Raw genomic sequence first — 9,372 nt, 5'->3', positions numbered from 1 at the left:
TCCTTATGCACAGTATCCATGCTTACATTTTAATATCATTTTCTTACAGCCTGCCCCATCTCCCACTTCCAATGGCAGGGAAACTGCATGTCAGGACAGATGAGAAATCTGCAGAGCCAGTGCAGGGATGGCTTGCAGCAGGGCTGTAGCCCCAAGGATTTTCTTAATGAGACTTCTCCAAAGCTCTGTAGGTAGCATCTATGGCAGATTCCTTGGTCTTTCATTTACCCACTGTCAAGGTATTTGGGTAGATTGTGGGGCAAGACACCTCTGGCCCTTGGCGGGGACCCCATTCTTTCTTGTGCCACCTCAGGGGAAAGAACATGAGTAAAGAAAAAAGTATATACAAGATTCCCTCTAGACCTCCCCCTCCCCCCACATCCCTCCCCAAAATAACCCAACCTTGATATACACTTTGAACAACAAGGGAACAGCTGGGTCGAGTTGAACAGTAAGTGCTTCTCTGTTATCTAAATTGATAGGAAAGAAGATTGAAAAGCTATGAATATAGTGCTTCCAGAGACAACTGTGGCCCCAGAGTATACAGGTCACAGAGGTCACACTAGGAGTCCGTTACCTATAGCGGAAAAGGTCTCTGGACATGGAGGGCAACTTAGAAGGATCTACTGGCCTGGGTAAAAAGTGAGTGAATTTCTGGTGTCGTTTAGTCCTGTACCCCTCCCGGGGTGAGCCGTCTTTATTCAGGGCCACATAATACTGTCTCTCCGAGTCCGAGTGTTTGTACAAGGTGGAGGCATAGGTGTTGTACCAGTTTTCTTCAAACTGTTCCCGGAAAACACATTCACGTGTGAGTTTCTTCTGTGAGGGTAAGAAAATAAAGCAGAGCCCATTATATGACTATTTCTCCCATCCCAGCTTGCTGGTGGGGAAACTAAAATAGTAATAGCACATTGATATTAGAATATTTCAGTCCTATCTCCCGGTATTCCTGAGGCATCTTCTTTCTAAACAGCACAAAACAGCCCTGTCGGTATCACTTTCACCCTCTTTTGTGAGCCACGCAAAAATGTTTCCAGTGATATTTTTTTCTGAAGGCAGGAGACTGAAAGAGATGGGCTCACCTGGCACTTTGAGCCTGAGAATTTCTGCTATGGCCTTCCAATGCCCTGCTGGCACCCCTGAGTTTTCTCCCTATTTAGGGCTAATGATGTTCAAATCCACTGAGATTGCAGTCAACTATGTCAACTGACAGGCAAAGGCCTCAGATCTATATAAAGCTCCATGGGAGGTGAGCTGTGATCTCTCCTAATGAAGGGTCTCAGGCCTGTCAGTTGGAAAGCTCAGAAAAGATCTCCTTGAAAAGTTCCTCCAAATCTGGCTACTTCAAGCTGGCAGCTCCTGGGTCTCTTGCCTCTGTCCCTTCTCACACTTGATCCAACCACCATACTACTTGCTGGGGTTTTGCCGATACTGAGTGCTGGGGACAGGCCTATCTCTTAGGTGTCAGGGAAGAATGTGCTCTGATTTCATGGGGTGCACGCAGCCAGAAAGTATGCTCTGTGACTCAAAAGCCAAAGCCAGGAGTTGGGATCCTCTGAAAGGGTTAAGATCAGCAAAGTCACCATTCCCCAGCTCTGGGCTGGCTTCCAAAATAGTGAACATGCACTGCAGCCAACCCAGTTCCAGCTGGGGACTTTAGGGCTGTCACCAGACCCTGGAACCCTCACTCTTCATTTGTTTGTTTATTTTGTTTGGCCTTTGGGATTCAGCTGAAGCAATCTGGACATCAAGGACTGTGTCGTTAATCTCAGAATCCTCAATCTGAAGGCCAGCTTTACCATTGCCTATTTTTGTGCCAGCCAGTTGGCTACTCCTCTGGGTACTCATCACAAATAAGATGTGCTCCTTGGGAGAGTTAATGCCCCAAACCCTTACCATCTACTGACAAACCAGTACAGCTTCCTATTATTATCAGATGAGCTGGCCCTCTAATGGAGAAGGTGAAAGCAAATGTACTACAGAAAACCTTCTGTTTTGATGGAGGCTGAATGAGTGAAAGTGTTATGTAGCAAGTTCCTGGGCAGTCAAGAACTGACTAGAAGACACTAATCCTTTAAAGTTGACAAAAGTGCTTTCAAGTGCTAGATGAATGTTTTGCCTTACATTGTCCAAACACTTGTGGTAACAGCTTCCGAGGACAAAAAACCTTAAACTTACCGACCCATAGAGTTCTCCTCGCTCGTTCATTCCTAAATACAGGCCAGAGTCCACTCCCCGGATGCTGATCAGCCCCACAGCCAGGCTGATAAACTCCAGAATTCCTAGAGCAAAAAAGTGAATGCCATTTCCATCACTGATATCAAGCTAAGAGGAAACTGTTCAGGTGACATGAGCTACTAGTCCTTTATGCCCAACTGGAGGCCAGCTCTGTGTGCCTTTGGTGAATTACCTGATGAAACCATCTTTTGCAGCAAGAATGGAACCTCAGAGAAGACACTGAGTCTCTCTGGGCCTCGGCTTGTCCATATGTAAAATGGGGGACACAATCTCTGCCTCTATTCAACACTCTTAGGCATATTATAAGGAAAAGACCATGAGAAGGGTTTGGCTACAGAAGCTCCATAATTACAAGGTACTATTGCTGTTAAATACCACCATTTCAAGAACTGGGAGGGCAGCTTTCAAAATGAAAGAATGTGGCCAGGTTTCTGTATCTTCCCAAAGTCACTTCCCTCCTCCCCAGAGCACACAGCATTACCTTGCTGTCCTCTAGGCTGAACTTGTTTTGCAGCCTCTTAGCTCCCATGTCCTTAAAGCCACATGAGGCTGTCAACTGCCTGTAACTGACTCTAACAAAGGCCACACAGGCCACTCACAAAGTTTGTTCCTTCAGCCTATGGCAGGAAGCAAAACTTGGCCTGGTGAGAGCTTTCTCCTCAAAAGTACTCTTGGCCAGTGCAGCCTCAGGCTGACAAGCCTGTCATTCTCCCCTTACCTCCTGAGGATTTTAAATTTATCTATGGCAAAGAGTTGGCAGGTAGTATTAGACTTAATACTGATGTGAGATGTTGCAGCTTTAAGGGAAAAGGGAAGATACTCAGAAATGTCCCTCTAGCTGACAAAGTTATAGGTGAGGATTTGAAAAAGTTTTCATTTACCCAGGAGCAGTACGGGGGAAAAAAGAAATTGACTACTAAGAGGGAAAAAAGAAACAGAACTGAAATCCTGGTGATACTGAAGACTTCACAGTTTTGTTCTAAGATAGCACATCTATTATTTGGATACAGATGTAATGGTCAACTAGATTTCTCTTTGATTTTCTCTAACCATGTTTTTCAACATACAGACCAAAACGTGATACTATTGACTCACACAGGCATCCAAAGGTATGAAATGAGCTCATATCTGGCTGTCTTTCTCATCCAAAAATGTAATTCTTAAGGGTAATAATATTCTATGTAATCTACACAGGGAGTGGGACTGATTCCTTAAAGATCACTTTAAAAAATTAAGTGGGCAATTGTGAAATCAGGTTCAGAACTCCAGTGGGAAGTCTCCTGAAGAGCCCCAGTGACTTGGGCTGGTGGGTGGGCATTCACGTATGGAATCTTTTAGGGCACACTCGGACCTATTTGGAGAATGTAACGCTCTTCTGCTGCCATTGTATAGAACACTCAGAACGTGGCCTTTGTCCTCTAGCATTGACATCCTCCAAGCTTTAGTCTCAGTCTGGTTGTTACTAACTCTTGTAGTACAAAAAAAGAGTTTTGGGAAAGGATATTGACACAAGATGGTAAGAGGGGAAGGGAAAATACCTGGTGCCAAGTAGGGCTTAAGCAGATACTGATTTAGTGGACCAAAACCTTTAGTTACACTGCACAGGGTTCTGATTTTGGTTCTGCCCTGTTTAACATTTTAATAAATGACTTATAAAAGGACATAGGGGGACTGTTTACCCTAGTTCCAGAAGACATACACCTGAGAGGATGACAATAAAAATCCAAAGAGATTTCAAGAGAATGGAAAAATGGGCTGACTCCAACAAAATAAGCTTTAATTAGAATAAATGTAAAGTCCTGCACTTTGGTCCCCAAACCAGTTACCCAAGATGTTTTGTGTTTGGGGTTTTGTTGGGGGAGGGCAAGCCTCAAGTACAGTATGAGTCAATCATACTCCTTATTTCATGGCCTATTATCATAATTGGTCTGCGTAAAGGCTTTTTTATTTATCTATCTCTTTCTTTTTATTTCCATAAGCTTCTTCCCCTCTCCTCCCCCCTTCAGGCAACCACGTATATTTTCTTGAAAACATGGACTGTTCTTTTGTGTTTTCATGCATTTTATTTTTAGGGACTTTTTTTTTTTTTTTTTTTTTTGCAGTACGCGGGCCTCTCACTGTCGTGGCCTCTCCCATTGCGGAGCACAGGCTCCGGACGTGCAGGCTCAGCGGCCATGGCTCACGGGCCCAGCCGCTCCGCGGCACGCGGGATCTTCCCGGACCGGGGCACGAACCCGCGTCCCCCGCATCGGCAGGCAGACTCTCAACCACCGCGCCACCAGGGAAGCCCTCATGCATTTTTACTAAATGCAAGTCTGCTCAGCTTTGGAATGGGGAGACGTGGCTTAGCAAAACATGCACAACAATGGAGTACAGAATTTGATTGAACAAGGTAACCTCAGTATGGCTGATTCACGAGATTATTAAAAAGCTAATGTGAAGCTAGTCATGTAAAAATTAAAAATTGCTAAAAGCTAATGTAAAAAAATAGAAAAAAAACTAATGTGATCTAAGGCTGTATTGATCAAGATTTAGTAACTGGCATAAAGGAGGGGATTGCCCCATTCTGCTCTGCCTCAGATCACAAGAGTGCCGTTTTTAGTTCTACTGTGTTTAAAGAGGGCTATGGAAACACAGGAGGGTGTTCAAAGGAGAGTGGCCAGTATGGCCAGGAAACAAGAAGCCAGGTCATGATTCAGTTCTGGGTGCTAAACTTTGAGGGATACCAACCCGCTGAAGCCTTCGGTTCTTTGCTTAGGCAGCTTACTTCTGAGCTTCTGAGTCTTAGTTCCCTCATTCTCTATCTCATGTCTCTGACCACCCTGAGCTCATTAAGTAGCAGAGGGCAGCTTGTGATCTCACCATCCAAAACCTGGTATGAGAACAAATCATGAAACCCAAGAGGTGTGGCCATTTGAGTCACCACCGTTTTTCTCCAGCTCTCTGTTAACCCTGATGCCAAAAGACAGATCATAGAGGAAGTCACTTGGGTTGTGTCCAGTAACAGGGTCTCCAACAGCTGGAATCATCCCTGCCCAGCTGTCTTTGGGCATCATTTCCCTTTGCCAACTTTCCTATTAGCTGGATTCAATCTGTGGGAACCCAGTGGCACATGATGATGGAACAGATATTCCTAAACCTTCTTCTGAATTCCAGCCAGCATGAAGGGAGAGAGAAAACAAGCCATTTTCACATTTTCCCAACTACAGCTGGAGAGGGGTGTTAATAGCAAAACGTTGAAGCAAAGTATTAAGTAGACAAAGTTTGTCCTCAGTACTTTCACCCCCTTCAAAGCCCAGGACCTCCCTCTCCCCTGACTCATTTGACCTGTCCACCTCAGGTTCTGGCCTGTGTTCGACAGTTTCCAGACTCTTCTCTTCTTACACCTTTTGCCCCACGGCTTCAGTGAAAACAGATCTGTTCTGGGTCCCACTGCTTCAGAACCTAGCTAGATGACTGGCCTAGTATGTCATTTAATCTGGCTCCATAACTCACCTGAATGCCCTCAGCCATCCTTTCAGCCTTTCAGGGCCAAGACAGTGCTGTTTTGGCACCTTGCCAAATAAGAACCATATCGCTCACAAACCAAAGCAGCTGCACGAGCCTGTTCCATCCCACCTGGCGGGAGGCCTCTCCTCCAGTCTGGCTCCCAAGCTCCGCTCTGCCAGCCCACAGGTGCCCCTCAGGAATGTCAGGATCCCTGTGAACCTTATGTAAATGCCACCAGCCAGCCAGGCGGAGATTGAAATACTCCTGGCTACTCATTGCAGAATGGGGGTGGGGTGGGGGAGGGGTGTGGGGGAGGGGAGGGAGGGGAGGGGAGCATAGGCTGTGCCAACAGGTTATTATTTGGAGTCGAGGCTGCTCTTGGGCTCAGCCTGACTCATTCCGAACACATGGATTCCAGGGTAATCCTTGGGGGCCCTGCTCTCCAATTACAACAAATAGCTATTTACTTTACATGGCCTTTGGAGACTACCTCCTCCCCCCAAGCAGAAATCTATAATATTTTATATCTTAAGTCTGGCCTACTTTACCCTGCTGGAATGTTGACTGCTAAAGCACTTATGGAATGTTAAAGTTTCGATTTATTGAATACCCTGGCTGATTAACTCAAATGTGGAGGGAGGAGAGAGTTAGCAAACTCAAACGCCACCTCTTTCTCTGCCAAAAGCTAAACTGAGAAAGAGTAAATGTGTGCTTGCAAGTTGGCAGGGGACGTTACAAAGACACAGCTTTGACCAGTTATCATTTCCTTTACAGGAAATACACGGAACTGCCAGGAAGCCAGGGAAGGAGGAAAGGGAAAAGGTGATGCAGAGGTGGTCTCAGTCAGTATGTGTGTGTGTGTGCGCATGCGCTTAAGGCAAAACCCAAAATGAAACAGTTAAGCAGCAGTGAAAACACCCCTTCCTCCCGCCAGTTTTATTTCCTTTGGTTTCTCCTTAAACTTAACACCCTTAGCAGACCTGGGAGATGAAAAGAAATCAAGATGTGTCCTTAGGGAGGTAATTAAAGACCACTTATCCCAAGAGCCTATTACTGCTTTATGTTGACCTTGTAGGTTCCTGGGCTCAGTTTAGGCACAGAATCAGACGAACACTTGGAGCTGCTGGGAGTCAAGCTCACAGTTTCTCCACCTCTGCTGCCCCCACCTCACATTTCTCCATCATTTCAGAATTTTTATTCTACATCTCAGGAATGAGCTACCCCAATATCTTTAGGCCATTTCTGGGAGTTTTGGGAGGCTCTGAGGCTAGGGTGGGAGTCCCATTCCTTCTGAAGAGGAACAAAAGGGGACTGCAAAGTCACTAGTGATGGAAGGGAAAGGAGCTAAGTTAACCCTCCCTCTCCCCTCACCCCACCCCACCTTGTCACCCTTTTGAGGACCTGCTGCAAGTTTATACAGACACCTGCACTCCTCCATTACCCCCATCCCACACACAACCTACTGTACTCCAGCTCTCCAAGTGCATTTTTCCAAGATGACATAGACCTCATTAGGGTTCCTGCTTGCTCCCAGCAAGGAAGACCAGCCCTGGCCCCAAGTTGTTTGCTAGACTTAGACTTGCCCAGGAACAGGCCTCTGCCCCTCTCCCCATCCACCCCAGACTTTTTATGGTGCACTGGGGTGCAGCTCTAGCAAGGCACGGGGAATAGGAGGATAGGGAGGTTTGGGGGAAGTGAGGGAGGATGGGAAAAAGAAGGGAAGAGTATCACGCCTGATGGCAGGCAAAGCCTCTCACTGGCTTAGATGGTGTCTTTGGCCCCTAGGGTCCTTGGGAGGAAGCAGAGGGCATTGGGAGATGCGGGGACCCAAAGAAGGGTAGCTGTCACAGCATCAAAATAACAGTTTAGTAGAGGATAGGAAATTGAAACTGAAAATGGCCAAATTATTGAGGAGTGAACACACTTGCTTAGAAACCCAATGATCTCTGTCCCAGGTCAAGGTTTATACTAATTGTGTTCTGTATGTGAGACAGGCAGCTGTGCCCTTTGAACAATCTGCAAAGTGGCAGGCAGAGAAAATCCTGGATGGAGGCTGGGTGTCTTCTGCGCTGGGCCCAGAATACACCTGTTTTGGGGGCTGGGAGTGGGCCCAGAACGGTTTCCTCACTGAGGCAAGGAGTCCAGAGGTAGCTCCGGCAAAAGCTGCCCCAGGGCTTGTGCCCTTACACAGTAGCCACCGGGAGGCTTTCCTAGTTTCTCTAATACCCAGATCCCGGCGTGCTGTCTGGGTTGTACCTCAACGCGGGCAGAGCAACACAGAGGTAGGCAGGTGCCACGGCTGCCGCGTCCCCGCGGGCCAAAATCGACTCGGGCGCGGACCGTCCACACGCCGTATCCACGGCCCACGAAGGCTCCAGCTTCAGGTAATCTGCCGCGACAACCCAGCTGCCCTGGAGGCTCAGCCTCACGCTGTAGCCACGGTCCCCGACCTCCTCGGCGGATGCTCCTACCCCTCTCCCAGCTCCACCTGCAGCGTCCAGGTCCCAGAACAATCCCCTAGCTCCCGGGGGAGGGAAGGTGGAATGGGGAAAGGAGAAGCCGCACCTCAAGGCGCCCCCGCCTCCTCCCGAGAGTGTCTGAGGGTGTCAGGCGCCCCGACGCCGCTGCGCGGCTCAAGTCCGCACCGTCGCGTCCCGCCTGCCCCGCGTCCCCGTCGGCCTCCCGCCTCGAAGGGCTCAGACGGCGCCGAGCCGAGGGGCGGGGGGGGGGGGCGGTCCGCGGGCCCCAAGCCGGAGCCTCGAGCCGTCGGCTCCCCAGTGCGCCGTCTGCTCGCCTCCCGTCCCTCCCGGCCGCGTCCTCACCGAAGCGGCTGTGGTCGTGGCGGGTGCCGTGCACCGTGCCGTTGGGGAAGATCTCCAGGTGGAAGCCGGTGCGGCAGTAGAGCTGGCGGCGTCGCAGGATCCCCTTCAAGTGGGCGAAGTCGGTGGGCGAGCCGCGCTGCAGCTTCCCTTCGATCTGGCCCAGACGCTCGTTCAGGAAACCTGGGGAGTCAGCTAAAGGCACGTTCCCCAGAGACGAGGAGAAGCCGTGCAGATCCCAGTCCAAGGAAGAGAAGACTCCCCCCACCTCAGCCATGGCGGGGTGCGCGGGGCCGAGTCCGGGCCGTGGGGCGCGAACTGCCTCTCCCCGCCGCGGGCGCGGGCGACTCGGCGGCGCTCGCTTGCTAGCTCGCTCCGCGCTCTGCCGAGCTGCAGTCGACGTCTGTTCTTGTCCAAGGAACTTCTCAGCGGCGGGGAGCGTGGGGCAGCGCGCTCCTGACCTTGCGCTCAGTTAAAGTGCCGCTTCCCCTCCGCATCCATCTCCCCAGGCCTCTCATAGCTGGCTTCGTCGAGCTATCAGATGCAAACGGCACTTTATATACATACCCACTCCCCTTACATTGACATATTGGATATTTAAATACAAGCCACACCTCAATGGCATCCCCTCGGAGATTGGTGTGTGGGTTCTTTTTTTTTTTTTCCTCCTCGTATCCTTTTGGCTCTTTTTAGGAGAGGGGGGTGGAGTGGGAGAGAGCGAGCGAGCTTCACTCCCTCTTTTATTATGAAAAAATGGCAGGAAAAAGCTACACATTGCAGTGAGGCATAACTGCTTTTGGCAGGTTTTTCTGAAACTGCTGATGAA

General features: G+C 49.2%; 1 protein-coding gene across 1 annotated transcript; it reads right to left on the bottom strand.

Moving 5' to 3' along the window:
* Nucleotides 1-485: 485 nt before the first annotated feature.
* Nucleotides 486-9,031, bottom strand: FGF16 (fibroblast growth factor 16). Its single transcript, XM_032620411.1, has 3 exons — nucleotides 8,550-9,031; nucleotides 2,179-2,282; nucleotides 486-819 (listed from the first exon to the last, which is right to left on the bottom strand). The coding sequence occupies exons 1-3, from the start codon at nucleotides 8,821-8,823 to the stop codon at nucleotides 574-576; spliced, it is 624 nt and encodes a 207-aa protein (XP_032476302.1). The 5' UTR covers nucleotides 8,824-9,031; the 3' UTR covers nucleotides 486-573.
* Between the last annotated feature and the right edge of the window lie 341 nt (nucleotides 9,032-9,372).

This window comes from Phocoena sinus, chromosome X, assembly GCF_008692025.1.
Source record: "Phocoena sinus isolate mPhoSin1 chromosome X, mPhoSin1.pri, whole genome shotgun sequence".
Taxonomy (NCBI): Eukaryota; Metazoa; Chordata; class Mammalia; order Artiodactyla; family Phocoenidae; genus Phocoena; species Phocoena sinus.
The sequence above is the reverse complement of the archived record's forward strand: the minus strand, read 5'-3'. Positions and strand labels throughout refer to the sequence as shown.